This window comes from Melanostigma gelatinosum, assembly GCF_949748355.1.
Source record: "Melanostigma gelatinosum genome assembly, chromosome: 2".
NCBI lineage: Eukaryota > Metazoa > Chordata > Actinopteri > Perciformes > Zoarcidae > Melanostigma > Melanostigma gelatinosum.
The window spans coordinates 17,578,633-17,593,374 of record NC_136635.1 but is presented as its reverse complement, the minus strand read 5'-3'; the positions used below and the strand labels follow the sequence as shown (position 1 = coordinate 17,593,374).

At 42.2% G+C, this 14,742-nt stretch overlaps 1 protein-coding gene across 1 annotated transcript; it reads right to left on the bottom strand.

Moving 5' to 3' along the window:
- Window positions 1-2,462: 2,462 nt before the first annotated feature.
- Window positions 2,463-4,114, bottom strand: kctd12.2 (potassium channel tetramerisation domain containing 12.2). The gene has a single exon (XM_079293931.1). The coding sequence runs from the start codon at window positions 4,031-4,033 to the stop codon at window positions 3,230-3,232; it is 804 nt and encodes a 267-aa protein (XP_079150057.1). The 5' UTR covers window positions 4,034-4,114; the 3' UTR covers window positions 2,463-3,229.
- Window positions 4,115-14,742: the final 10,628 nt, after the last annotated feature.

Sequence of the window (14,742 nt, the reverse complement as noted above, 5' to 3'; positions counted from 1 at the left end):
TAACACTTCACTGGGCTAACTGTATATGTTCAGGTTGATAACACACACTAACAGTCTGAGTCGGCAGTAATGTAAGCCTGTGATCCGTTACAATATGTGTACTTTTCATGAGCTGTCAATGGCTGCAGATTTCCTCAGAGTTTATTGAAACAGCAAAGTGTTTGCTTTAATAAGGAGCCATGAAAAAGCTCCAGAACAAGCGAGTAGGTGGACCTTGAGCTGAGGTTGTTTTGTCAATTTACCTTTCTCTAAGCCCTGTTAATCTATTGATCTATACTCGCAAAGTCTTACAGTACACAGTGTTTATGAATGCAAATGTAATGCAACAGCCACTGCTGTGAAGGAGCATTACAGTAAATGGGACATTTCAGAAAACAAGGGAAAAAAGGGAGGATGTTGTTATGTTTAGCTATGCATGCCATCTCTTTTTGTTTTCTACTCTCACACCTTAACAAAGAGAAATACATCTTGTTAAATAATTATGCATGTGTTGTTCTCTGTGAACAGTGTGATGTGTCTATGTCAAAGAGTTGGAAAACAAACACGCACAAACACGCACACATTATTAAAGAAATGCAGGTCGCAGTGAGCTAGAGGCAGAACATGTGAGCAAATGTGAAAGATTTAGCACATAGGCTGATATGAAGAAAAGCTGTTATCTCCAACTCTGCAAATTAGCTAATTTGGCTCTCTTTATCTGTTTCCCTCCCGCGCTCAGCATGTTCAATTATGTGTGTGAGTGTGTGTAGGTGTGTGTGTATATGTGTGTGTGTGTGTGTGTGTACATGTTTTCATCGTTTGGCTCAGTTTTCTTACAGAAAAAAAAGCATAACCGAGTGAAATGTGTTTTGGAGGTGTTTCTATCAAGGAGACAGAACACTGTATTAGAAATAGCCCCTTATCAGAGGAATTCATTCTCATCTCAGAGGGAAATGTATGCATCTTTTGACGAACATTTGGTCTCAGTCTAATACAGAAGATATAATATTGGAGTTCATCCGTGCCTCTTAGAGCAGCTTGAGGCATTCCCCCATTATTATAACAATACGAGAAATGAGAGACACACAATGAGGACAAATGTGTCCGATTTCGCCGTTGCTGTGTTTTGGCTGACGACAGCGGAGCACGACGTCCTGTTTCTGGAGATTGCACGAGTGGAAGAGTCTCGGTCTATCCTTCCCTTTTCCTGTCCAGATGGCAGCATCAGCTGACAGCAGATACCAGGTCTCTTTTGCAGAAATGTGTATCTTTGAAGCTCTTAAGAAGCTCATTGGTGGCAGAAGCGTGTGTGTGCGTGGGTGGTTGGGTTGTTGGGTTGTTGGAAGGGTGTTGCATGTCTGTGCATCTTTCTTTGTGCGTATCGTCTTATGATTTTCTTTGCATAAATCTATCACAATGTATTGTACAGCTTCAGTGCTTCTGGACATCTGACAAATAAATTAATCAGGGTTTTTTGTTGAAATTTGTTCAACTCAGACACAGCCCACACAAAGCCTTTATTTGATTAGACTCCTGGGATAGTTTGGATTTCTGACCCAGTAACCCACAAGGGAACAGACATTTGATTACTGTACTTTTCAGCCAAGAGAAATCCCTCCTCCTCCTCCTCCTTCCCATCCTTCCCACGGGAGATAACAAAGCTCTTCTGTGCTGCAGAAAAGGACACTCCTCTATGCTCTGCTAGACCGGCTACCAAGTTCTGCTTTTGGCTATAATTTGTTGGCATAATTTGTTGAAGCAAAAGGAGAGGTACTTCCGTTGAAACTATTGGGAACATGTGTGAAATTCAGAGTGATTTACATGGATATGATAAACCTCTACGAGGAGAAATGATAATGAAAAGCGTTACTCTTCCGAAATTTGATTTAAATTGTTTAATATGCAGAATTCAGCAAATTTGCACAGTTTTGAATTAAGACAACCATTTGTGTTTTTTAGTGCTATGACTGATGCTAGCCTTTAATAAAGACACACATGACTTGACATCAGCACAATTGTGTCTGATAAATATGTAATTGTTGAGTATAGGTTCATGCTGCACTTCAACTCAAACTAAATGTATACAACACCATGTCTCTCCTCTTGATTCCGTGACCTTTGAATGTGATAAATGTCACATTTAATGCTTCAACAAACAAGATGTGACTTAATTCAGGTCAACTTCTGGTCAAACCCTATTTGGTGACAGTCTATTGAGGTCATCTCTCATTCACTAGGGGGGGTGGATATTGATCTCTGATACTCTGATCCATAAGTGAGGTCATACATAAACTTTTCTATGAAAGAGCCCATAAGATGGTTTTGTGAACTTCTAAAATGCCTCCAGAGGAAACACCAAGAACACTCGGCGACCTGAGAAGAAATCAAATGTTTGTGCTTACTTGCAAGAAACGAAGCATCAGCGTATTATCACATACAACTTAAATACGTTTTCACAGTGAACTCACAGGGACGACGGGGTGTATAGTGTTGCAATGTCTCACTTTATTTGCTGTGGCTTCATATCTAAAGAGCAAACAATGACATCAGCTCATGAATGGCACATGACAATGAAGCATTGTGACGTCCCAATGTGTAATCTTGCAAGCAGTGATACTGTAGTTGATATAATCAAATTAAGCAACAAAAAAAGTTCATTCAAAAATATAAAATGATCATACCGCAGAAGCAACTTAATGTCTTATCAAGCAATCCCCAAAATGAAAGACTTAAGAGGCTATTTGAACAGTATTTACAGTGTCTAGTTGATGTGTTCGGATCATACCCTCTCCACAATAACGTGATGCAAGCACAGCTCGGTAAGGATCAAAAGAAAACCAGAGTCTAACATTTCTGAGAGTATCCACTCATTTAATCAAGAGCAAAGCAGTCTCTGTAAAAGCTATAAAGAATCACAAGGCCACACACATAACACAGAGCTAAGGACCCAGTGACATACAAATAAGCCATGTGTCTTCAAACCTTACGAACCAATGACATTCATGTTTGGGTGAGGAGGAAGTCTTCTGCTTTGCAGAACTGAGGAGAAAATGGCAGAAAAATGTCAACTCTGGCTGCTGCCACTGCACAGAGCGCGAGAGTGCGGACAAACACAAGACACTGAAACTAGACACGTTTAGAGAGTTCATCAAATGTAAGCACTAATGGAGCAGAGGCGCGCTCCAAGTGTTGGTTAATACGTCGTATGCATGAATGCACTCTTGCACACAGAGAGCAGTTTCCAGTTCGTTCATCGGGAGAAAACATACTCGGTGTAACTGGTCCACAGTTTGTCCTCACCCGGGTCATTGCTACCGTATGAGCAGGTCCCGGTGGAGTTGCAGGCCACCATGTGGAAACCAGCCTCGGCCAGCCGGTCAAACGCCTGCTCCAGAAAGTTATACTTAAGGTAATACCGGGCGGTGTATTTGTCGGGCGGGCGGTCTGGGTCGCGGCTCTCGTTCAAGGTTTCCCCGAAGACCTCTTTGGCCAGAGAGATCTTGCTGCACACGGTGATTCTGGCGACCCTGCGGAATTTGGCGTCCGCCTGGATGTCCCTCCCGATGGTGTAGCTGCCTCTGTACCCGATGGTGATGTAGCCGGCGTTGGCCCCGGGAGAGCGCGGGGTCCTGTCCGAGCAGGAGGAGGAGGAGGTGACCGGGCTGGTGAGCTCGGCGTCCTCCGGCTCCCCGCTGTCCTCCGTGTACGAGCCGTCTTTGCTGACCGTCGCCAGGCGCCTCGACAGCTCCGGCAGTCGGAAGAAGTCGGCTTCTTTCTGCAGTCTCCTCCTCTCTTTGAAATACTCGGGCAGGAAGAGCTCGGAGTCCCGCAAATAATCCAAAATGTAGCGGAACAGAAAGCCGTCCCGGTCGAAGAAGAAACGGCCCTTTCCGTCTTTCGGCAGGTCGCCCGGGGAGCTCTGGGTGAACTTGGTCCACAGGAGCGAGTTGGGTGCCGCCGTGAGAGTTTCGAGTCGGGTCACATACACCTGCCCACCCACGTTTAGCTCCACAATCTCGGGGAAAGTTGAACTTTGGCTGTCGGTTTGTGCCATCTCTCTCTCTCTCTCTCTCTCTGTTTTTCTCAGTTGCTTTTGTCCCGGTAGTGTCCCTGTAGGTGCCCTAACACAGGACGGATAGTTTGAGAGTGTCCGTGCTGTAGATACAGCAATGTTTGTATTGGTTTGGCTGTGTGGGAGGAGAAGGAAGAGGACGGCCAACAGAGACATTAACTGTTCACTGGAACGCTCTGACAAAACACAATGATGCATTCAAGGGCGAGACGTAAGCCTCAACATCCCACTTGTAAACACACATGCAGAGAAAGTGACAAATAGGCCACATATACTGTAGGACTACTAAACACAATGCATTTAGATGAGAAGATTGATGGGAAGCGTCGAGTCTGGCTCTGTCGAAAGGTAATAAAACCTGCCGCGCCTCTAAAGATCACTAATTCATCATTATGTGTCATCTTTACGCACCAGTTTTTGTACGGGTTAAACAAACGAGATGAAGTACATTTGTGTAGGTACTTGAGCTTTGAGTTTCCTTTGCTTGATGATACCTACTTCCTTCTTCTGCTACTTCATCCTGCACTACGTTTAGTGGGAAATATTGTGCTGTGTGTTTGAAAGATGGAGTGGTTTTTTGAATGAAAATCACTTATGTGATGCAGAGTGCATTATAAGACTCACGATAAGCCTTCATAATACACATATTAGACTGGGTCACGTAAAACAATTGCTTTACTTTTTTACTTATTTTTCACGACATGTGGTAAAGATATGGGAAGCTATTTGTTACCATAATGGATGCTGAATGTCTGTATTGCTTGCCCTAATGCATTCATGACAGGTCACGTCAGGATCTTTATATCTGTAACAGGATGTTTGTGTCTTTCTGCAGCACAGTACAACAGTAAAAAAGGTCACGACCATGTAGCATGTTCCTTTAGGCTGCAGAAACAGATACAGTGCAGTGTGGTCCGACTCTGTTCACATGCTGTTATTAATAACCCACGAGAAGCAGACACGCTGTTGTTATGAAGAATAAGTTATTGTGGCAACCTAAACAACTCTCTCCTCGTCATGTTCACATAAAGCTCCATGATGTTCCAGGAAAAGCTTTGGTACAACCACTAAATACACCTTGAGGTGAATTAGATTAAGTGTGTCTTGGGTCTTTATATGTACGTCTGCAGTAACAGGCAAAGGTCAGTCCACAAAATGTACCAAAACCTGAAACAACTTTGCCTGAAATCCACATAAGTCTGAACCCAATATTGGTTTCAGCTTTCCACCATGGAGCTCTGTGATAGTCTCGAAGTGCAGTGTTAGCCGTTTCATATTTCAGTCCACACATCAGCATTTCTGCCACTGATATCTCTCATGTGACTGCTTCGTGAACTCAGATGTTGAATTTAGTTTGATGCATAAAAAGCTTCAGCTATTTGTTGGAGAAACAGTTTTGTGTTGTACAGCTGCAGCCTGAAGACACGATACGGAACGAAGATAAACAATCAGAATGGTGTTGCAATACCGTTCCTGTTGATGCAGTTGTACAATGGGATTACAGAACACATCTTGCCGATATTTATCCAATCTGATAGGAAAGTAAAGCAAGCTTTCATTCAAAGATGACAGAAATATTATGCAACAGCAGAAATGTGGATATAGATTTTGATGAAGCATAAAGCATTAAAAACGTGTGTAGATATTCGGTTCATATCCGGGATTAATGGTGGTTTACATAAACCCTCTAAATACAAACAAACATCATGTCCAGCTTTTGCAGCTGAAAGCTCGTAAACTTGCTTTCCTGACACTAAATATTGTTTTGGAGCACACATTAATGTGACAGCATTTCCTACTGGAGACATTTCATTCTTTGGATTAGAGCGACATCTAGTGGACATTAAACAGAGAAGCAGGTTGATGTTCTTGTGTTTAATAGAGATACTAGGAGTTACTGCTAAGACACATTGTGTACAACTTTTGAATGACCCAGTGTTTTCTGTCCACTGTATAAAATAGAGGCAATATGTTTGTTTGTTGGAGATGTGTGACACTGAAAAACAAGTGTATCACAAACACTTGATCATAAAATAAATGAAGTCTCTCTCCCTGCACTCCACAAGGGCCAACACATCGAGACATCCAGCCTCGACCTCATGTCTGTGTTATCGCCGTTAAAGGTTACCAATTTTCTCAAAGTCTGGCAGAAGATAATTTGATAAAGGGACTTGTTCAGTTTATCTCTCCAGCCATTTCCTATAACATAAAGGTCAAGAGATATGGCAGCTCGATCACTCAACAGATGGTTCCCCTCAGAGGCAGTGTATGTATGTATCTGTAGTTTTTGGTTCATATTTCTAAAGCCATGCATCACGTTGTGTTGAGCGTTGCTGACCCTGACAGAAGAAATTGCAAGCTTCAGGTTGATGTAACATTTCGGGGTTGGCCTTTGAATGTTTCGGTCGTTTAGAGGGAGAAAGAAGAAAGAGAGGTATGGTGGAATGTGGTGAGTATTGAGGTGTAAGAATGGGCAACAACTACTTTTCACAGACGCAAAGCCAGAAAGTTGCGTAATTTCACATACAGTTGAGCATGTGATCATTTGACTGAGCATCCTGCTGTTCTCCTCAATGTGCTGTTTTACTTCTGTTTCCAGTTCGTATGTGTGTATGTGTGCATGATTAGTCGACTAGTCGATCAAAAGTTGCTACCCTTACTGGTCGGCACCAGAAATACTGGTCGGTTCAAGGTATTAGAATTGTATTAATGTACACATTGAAATTGCATATTGACGAATGCTGTCTCCGCTGTTGCTGTGCAGAGCTGCTCCTCCTGCAGCAGCAGCGGTGTCTCTCTGCTCTGATCTGAATTCAGCAGCCACTCATGACTCACTTCCACTCCGCTGAGTTCTACCGAACCCCCGTCTGCCCTCGCCTCCTCAATGAGCGGCAGTTAGTCTGGTTCTCTCCTGATTGGCCAGCAGATAAAGCAGTGGCACATGTCTTCATATTCAAAGCTTCCATTGAGGTTTGATAATGAAGCTTTGAATGTCTGTCATCGTTTTGCATTGTGTTATAAGCCTAAAAGAAATGGGGAAAAACACAATTTTGTGTTAACGTGGGTAGGCTAAATGTAGTATATGTAATGATAGACCGCCCAATTAATACAGGTGCTTTCGGGAGAGTAAACTGTTTTTATACCGCTGTGAAAAAGTCGTTTTTGAAAGGTTAAACGCCAACAAATATGGATTGAAGATAAAAACCTGTTGTGAATTTTGGAAATTATTACATTTATCTTTGTTCAATCAATTTTGACTTTTGGACTGAGACAATTACCATTAGAGGGACGAGGGCTGGGGGCCACGCCACCAACTGTGTGTGTGTGTGTGTGTGTGTGTGTGTGTGTGTGTGTGTGTGTTTGTGTGTTTGAGAGAGTGGAAGAGAAAGTGGAAGGCAATAAAACTTAAATCCAAATGAATATAAAAGCGATGACAAACAATGACTTTACTGAGACCACTGGCGTTTCATCAAAATGTAACACCACACACCAGTTAACCGGAGGCTACACTGGGTCCAGCTTTATTTAAAATGTGGTTGTTAAAAAAATGTGATCAATGATTTTAAATGGCTCTTATACACAATGTTTAACCTGATAGATTACATTGTGCTAAATGTTGACTGTTTTCTGATTGTTTTCTTACTTGGCTGCTCGGCGAGTGTAAGTTTAAACTATAAGCTTTTACGTGCAGGGGGAATTCATTTGGAACATCCCTAATGCGCTGAAACTGATGACAGGTTACTTGGCAACATACAGACAACCAGCCCCACGTAGCATCACAACTGTGCCATCTGCTCCCATTGACAAAGGCTGTGGGCATTTACTTCACATTAACAGTGTGGGGCCACATAGCGGCCTCCCGAGTGCATTTAAAACACATTTTAAAACTATTATATTAGACACTGATCTTAAACTGTAGAATGATGGTTAAATAACAGCAGTTCTTGGAAGTAGTTTGTCGAGGTTTATGGGGGAGTGACATCATTTTGTTCACCTAAAAGCATTGTATGTGTCCCCTGCATGTGGTTCCCACATTCCAGTTGGTTTAGTACCACCACTGCGCAGAAAAATTAAAAACTACAGTACCTTAAGTGCAAGTAGGCTACCTCAAAATCTTATATAAGTACAGTGTTTGAGTAATTTAGATATCATTTTCTCTGTACAAGGAACTATACCGTCTATGGAAGGAACCCTGTTCTCAGTCCACCTGGCTCCACCTAGTGGTCAGAAGATAGACAACGTATTTCCATTTCGAAACATCTTACAGCGTATCCACAGAAAATCAATGGAGTCAAGATATAACAGCATCACATATTCACACTCTGCTTTTGTTTGTTTGTAATACTGAGAACCTTGATTGGAAAGAGTTGTATTTCAGAACAGCTGTAAATGTGTCTAAACTGAGCAACCCTCTGAATACAAGGCAAAGTTGAAAATATTTCATTGTATTTTCAAGTGCTGTGACTTTGCTTTTCAGTACTTATCCAGGTGTATTTGCACATGTTTTTAGTGATGTGTGTGTGTGTGTGTGTGTGTGCAGCGCCGGGTTACGACTCTGAACAGTCATGTCTCCTGCATTTGACATAAGGCAGCCTCTTGATGCGACAGCCAGCCAAGCACTGTCACTCTGCAGTGTGCCGGAGTGTGACCTCCTCACCCCTGTCTCTGTGCTCTCTCTCTACAGCACCCCGGTGTGGTGTCTCCCCTCTCTCGCCCTCACTCAGCTCCTCCCCAGTGATCCTCTCCATGCTCCTGTCTGGCACAACGGCAGAGACCTTCTCTTCTTCTCTGTCAACAGAGACACACTTCTTATTTCTTGACCCCCGGTAAACACACACATTGAGACATCACCGTATCTCATAAACATCTTGTCTGCTTCTTTGTTCTGTACTTTATTGTCTTCCCTTCCTCTGAATAAGGTTGTTTGATCGTACCATACCATAACTGAAGCGTACAGTTTACACGACATATTTATATAACCTTTAACGAACATAAACACATGATAAAAGAAACGTTGCACTTCTCGTTCATCTGCGTGCTAATGCAGGAGGAGCCTGGGGAGATGAAGGGACTTAAATATTTGAAGCAGATCTCAGTGTTATTGTTAACTGACTGAGCACCAAACCTTCATATGTGATTGGAGGATATGGAACACGTGACTGCATGAATTACAGCAAGGCTTCATACGTTTATATGTGTGCTATGTTGCACAGACAGCCCAGCTTTGCAGGGCTGTCTGTAGTGTTAAGTTTAAGTTCTTTTTCTTTTTTTTTAAGAAAATAATTCTCATAAACCTCATAATTGTCCACAAATACCTCATTGAAGATCGTACAGCACATTTCATTTTATAGAACAATTCAAGTAAAGACAAGCAACCTTTTTCACTGAAGACATTTTAACATGTCACAGTAGGAAAAGCACAGGTGCAAATATTGGGACACTTAAATATAACAGAGACACCGTTGATGTCATTAGCAACACCTGGGCTTCACTTACCATAACAAGTCAAAATGTGAATTTGCTGTGATCATTTGGAGTGTGTTTGGAGTCCAAAAGATCCATTTCATTATTTCTCTCATACAAAACCTCTCGTTAAAGAATGACAATTTATATGTGCACGTGTAATATAAGAGGTCAATAATAAATGGTAATAAATCAATCTTTTAGACTCCAAATTGATATTTTACACAGCATTTCGTGCATCTTTGTGCATGTTTAAATGCATTCACATGGTGCGTATAGTCTTCATTGTAGCCATCTTCTGCTCACGTGTGAGTCTTCATAGGCCTGTGATATACAGTAGTTGCTCGTAGCTCTAGTTTTACTCATGTTCTGTGACTGGACTGTGTGTGTGTTCTCGTCACCTTCTCTCAGGGTTACGTCTGCACCCTTGTGCTCCTCAATCAGCTCTAATGGATCCTCTGGCTCAGACTCAGCCGGGGTACTGATTGTGATACTAAAGACGCTCACACACACAGACACACACACCCACACAGGACAGGGCGGGGCTGGATGTGCGTCGTGATGAGCTAAGAGATACGACGACCCTCCTAACATTTCCTCCCCGTCTATGTCTTTTCTTTCCTCTCCTGTTCTTCGCCATTTTTGTCCCTTAATGCTGCACCTCCCGTAGTCAATCCAATGTAAGGCAAGGCAAGGCAAGTTTATTTGTATAGCACATTTCAACAACAAGGTAATTCAAAGTGCTTCACATGAAACCATTAAAAGCATAAAGGCAAAAGTATAGGAGATTTAAAACATACATTGAAACAATAATCGATGTCTCCCTGAGACATTACGCTGCACGCAATCAACCATACACTGCCGCAATTCTGCAATTACTCGCACAGGCTGAAGGGGAATGTAGCACTGTTGTAACCAATATAATTGAATTAGGGCTAATTTAACAAAATCTGTAATGTGTTGTGGCCTTAAAATAAGAAAAATAAACAAAATCCTAAAAATCTCTCGTCTAAAATCTTAAGGCTATATTTATTGACTCATACAAACTCAAATGTCACATCTTTCCTTCTGTGTCTTTGTGTCACCCCCCCCCCCCCCCCCCCACCACCAACCGTCACCACCACCGGTGCCCTTGTGTGTTCATGCCAATAGTTCACATGGGCCCCATCCACCCTCCCTCCCTCAGCGTCTTCATTCGGAGAGTGACCAGGTCCCCCGGGGCCATTGTGAGCTTTTGTATCTATGTGTGTGTGTGTGTGTGTGTGACCACTACATTATTCTCCCCACTGACTCTCTATGGGATGAAAAAAAAGAACGTACATCCAGTGTGTCCCTTCCTCTTTAGAAAAGAGACGGGCTGAAGGGGAACATGTTGTATAGCAGGGCAGCCCTCACATGAGAATATAGATGGATACTACTCTTGCATTTCACAACTTCCCTAAATCTGTCCTTAAAAATCTCACATAGCAGACAAACTGAAAACATCTGTATCAAATTGGTTAATACATCAGCCAGTACATTTAAAAACAAAACATTCACAGAATTTTTGTTACGAAATTGTCATTGATTAATGCCTAATTCACAAAGAAAGCTGATCTTGCAAGAGTTCTTTCAGAGATCATTATACAAATGAGAAAAAATGCAAATAATGCATGCAGAAGTCAGGATTTAAAATAATGCAGAGTAAGAACGACTTTCATTCTGTACATTGAATATGATGTATTACTGAAGATATCAGTCTGGTTTGCACCACAATGAATCCTACATTCATTAAGCAAAGATGAGGATTGTGATTAGTTTGACTGTTTCAGTTTATTTTTCTCTTACACGTTTTTTCATCTGAAACGCAGTAAGCTACAGTGCAGTACTATTGTAAGGCTACTATTGTAATGTGACAATAAACAATTCACACACTTGTTGTACTCACTACACATTCACAGCAATAGACTCTGCAACATTTTGACAGGAATCAAAAGGCAAGAAATTGCATTTATTATAATTTTCCACTTCTCACATCTGAAATGTGGGTAATAAAACGAGTCCTTTTTTATTATGTTTGCAACCCTCGCCAGGGTAACGTGTGATTTAGCACAGCATTTTGTATTTAAAGGTGAGAATTTTTGCTTTTTTGCTCAAAGAAGTTTGCATATTCAAACTCTTTTTATGTTGCTAATGCACTTAGATTTTCTCTTTTTTGTTTTTCTTTCACATTCTCTGCACTACTGACTTCCCCATACATGCAGGTCCAACGGCACGATTAGATTCCTATTGATCGACTGGAGCTGACGGCTCTCCACCACTTGTAAAAACTCTCGTCTCGGAAGATCTGAGTAACTGTTTGACTCACAGCTCTAATTCCGCATCAGTGAAGCTGATTCATGGCTCTGACTCATTAAGAATCAGAATTTGCTGATTGCGGAGCAGTCATCCCACTGCTATGTTGAGCACCAGGCGGTTCTACCTGCAGTCGGCCCGAGTGGAACAAAGCTGGTTCTATAATTAGGTTCTCCTGGCTGATTCGATTAGAGCAGCCGCTTCATTCATTTCGCTAAAGATGCTCCTCAGCTGCTTGGAGGGACTAATGGCGGAGATGGAGAGATATATGGGAAACAATTAGACATGATTTTATGTTTGTGCATGCGTCTGTACGTTTGTATTAACAAAAGCTTCATGTTTGTGCCAGTAAGTTGAAAACTGTTTTCCCTCCACATTTACGTTGATGCACAACACACAATATTTACTTTGTTCTCAAACATACATCACTTCTTTTTCTCCTCCATCCCTCACCCTCTTCCAATGTTTCAATTAGCTGCCTTGCAATGAGATTACAGGAGACATTACTTAAGAGGGACATGAATCGTGTCCTGCCTCAGCCACAGATGAGATATGAGCTGCCCGGTGCCACGCTATCTGGACAAGAGACAGTCTGATCCAGAAACCATGTCTTACGCTCTACATCATGTTCAAATGACACAATTATTATAATAAACTCAACATGTGTTTCCATAATATTACCTCACTTTGGATGTTTGACCTTCTCTGTGCAGAATGGCTGTATGGAGCTGCAGTTAAACCCTTGAAATGAATAACACATTTTGGTGGAAAAACTGAAAAAAACATACTTTATTCAAAGATAAAACATAATATATGTATTATGTCAAGTGTTGTTGGCAATAAGAAATATGAACCCTGCTTTCCAGCCTGCGTTTCAGTGTTTTTCACACTGCAACAGTTCTGACAGGATGGTGGTTGCGAGCAGAGGCTGTTTAGAGCTTCTGTCAGATAAAAGCTTTCTGAGGTTGGAGGCACTGCCCCGACTCAAGTGCAGGTTTGTTTTGCACAAAGTTGGGCAACCTGTGAGAGACGGATTCAAAAAAGAAAATCGAAGCAGCAGAAGTTGATAAATCTTTTTATTTGCCGGTATGAGCCAAGCACCAAAACATTCCTATGCATCTCAGTAATCTTTCATTGGACCATCCCTGTCAGACACATACCTAACTTTCCCCTCAGCCCCCAGTTATACTAGTTAAACTATTAAACTGTTCTCATGAGGAGTAAACTGATCTTCATGTCTAAACTTGGCCCCTTTAAACTAAAAAATGCAACATGACTTCCTCACTTGCTCTGCCGTGATCTGTGTGTCTTCTTGTACTGTGTAGTGCTTATTAAATTAATCCAAATGTTACGTTAATACATGAAGTTGCTGACTCTTGTTACACTGTTGATGCTATTGCGTCCACCTCATTTATGTAAGGTGGTAGCTAGTTATGCTTGTTAAATGAAATTGACCAAACAATATCAGTGGCTATTAAGCACAAATCTGGGTCTAATTCCAGGTGTTTCAAAGTTGAACAAATAACATTTCCAGCCAGCAGTGCGATACCTGGACAGTCTCCTTGCTTTGAGTCTTCTCTCTAAAGTTATGCCTGACTCCAGAGAGCAGATGTCTATCTGAATGCACCGTCTGCTCCCTGTAATCTCATCTCCTCGTGTCCACGTTGAGGGAAAGTGCTCTCTAGTCGGACCTCGATTCCCAGTGTTTATCTCTCGAGGTTCGTCTGGGAAAATGAGCCAAACAGCTGCAGCAGATAAAATGAAGGAAGTTAGTAAAAAACGGTTCAACTTCACATTCTCAAATATGTTGTGCGTCAATCGGCCGGAGCCTAAAGTAGCTTCCTCCAGACCGAGACGGAAGGTAATGCAGCTGAACGGCACAAGAGGGTTGTTTGTGTGACCAGTGGATTAAGTCCCCCTTAAGTTTTTAATAAATGGAACAGCAACAACAACATTATTCAGAGCTCTTACTGTGTGGGCAAAATTCAGTCAAATAGAGCTTTCATTGGAAGAGAAGAGAAGAAAAACAAATACCTATTGGACATTATGTCAAAAGCAGGACAAAAATATGCCCAGTATAACATCAATGACTCCTGGAAAGACATCATAGGAGGTTCTAAAGATATCCAGCAGTCATAAATAAATCTGTTTTGGTGCACATCCAAATGGACTCTAGAAGAAAGCAAAAACCATCCCCCAACACTCCTACTCGCCCGCAAAGCCTTAAATAAATGGATTGACTTTTGGACAAGCATCAGTTTTCCTTCATAATTGTTAATTATCATGAGTGCTTTCTGAGGCACTTTCTATGAATGGAGATGGGACACACTCTCTCTCTCTCTCTCCCCTCCACCCTCTGTTCTATTTTATGTGATTGGCCTTGGTTCTCAAGGACATCAAAAAGGACGATGGAGGGAGGAAGTGCGGTGGATGGGTGGGGCACCTGCGTCATTCCTGCGCATCAGAGTTGGTGGATTTTATGGCAACGGGCGCCAGTAAGCTACGCCTCCCTCTAACCCCCACCGGAGTCCATCTTCCCTAACTGACCACCAGCAGCCACACCCACCCCCGGGTGGCTCCTCCCCGAGTCCCAGATGAGAGAGAGTACAGCACTTAAGGTAATGTAAATAACCAGACAGCGAGAGCTATTTTAAGATGCTGTCTTTCACTGTGGCCATGAAGGGGGACAAAGATGCTAGCCAAGCGATTGTAATTTCAGTCACGTTTTGGGACATGCTCTCTTTCTCCGTCTACCATCCAGCTAGCTGAGGGGCCCGACAGACAAGAAAGAGCCCGGACCGGCTGCAAATTCAACCTGAGCCTTTATCTGAGGGAGGATGTTCTTTAAATTATATTTTAAAGTAACAGACGGAAGCTGTGAAGTCTGAGATACC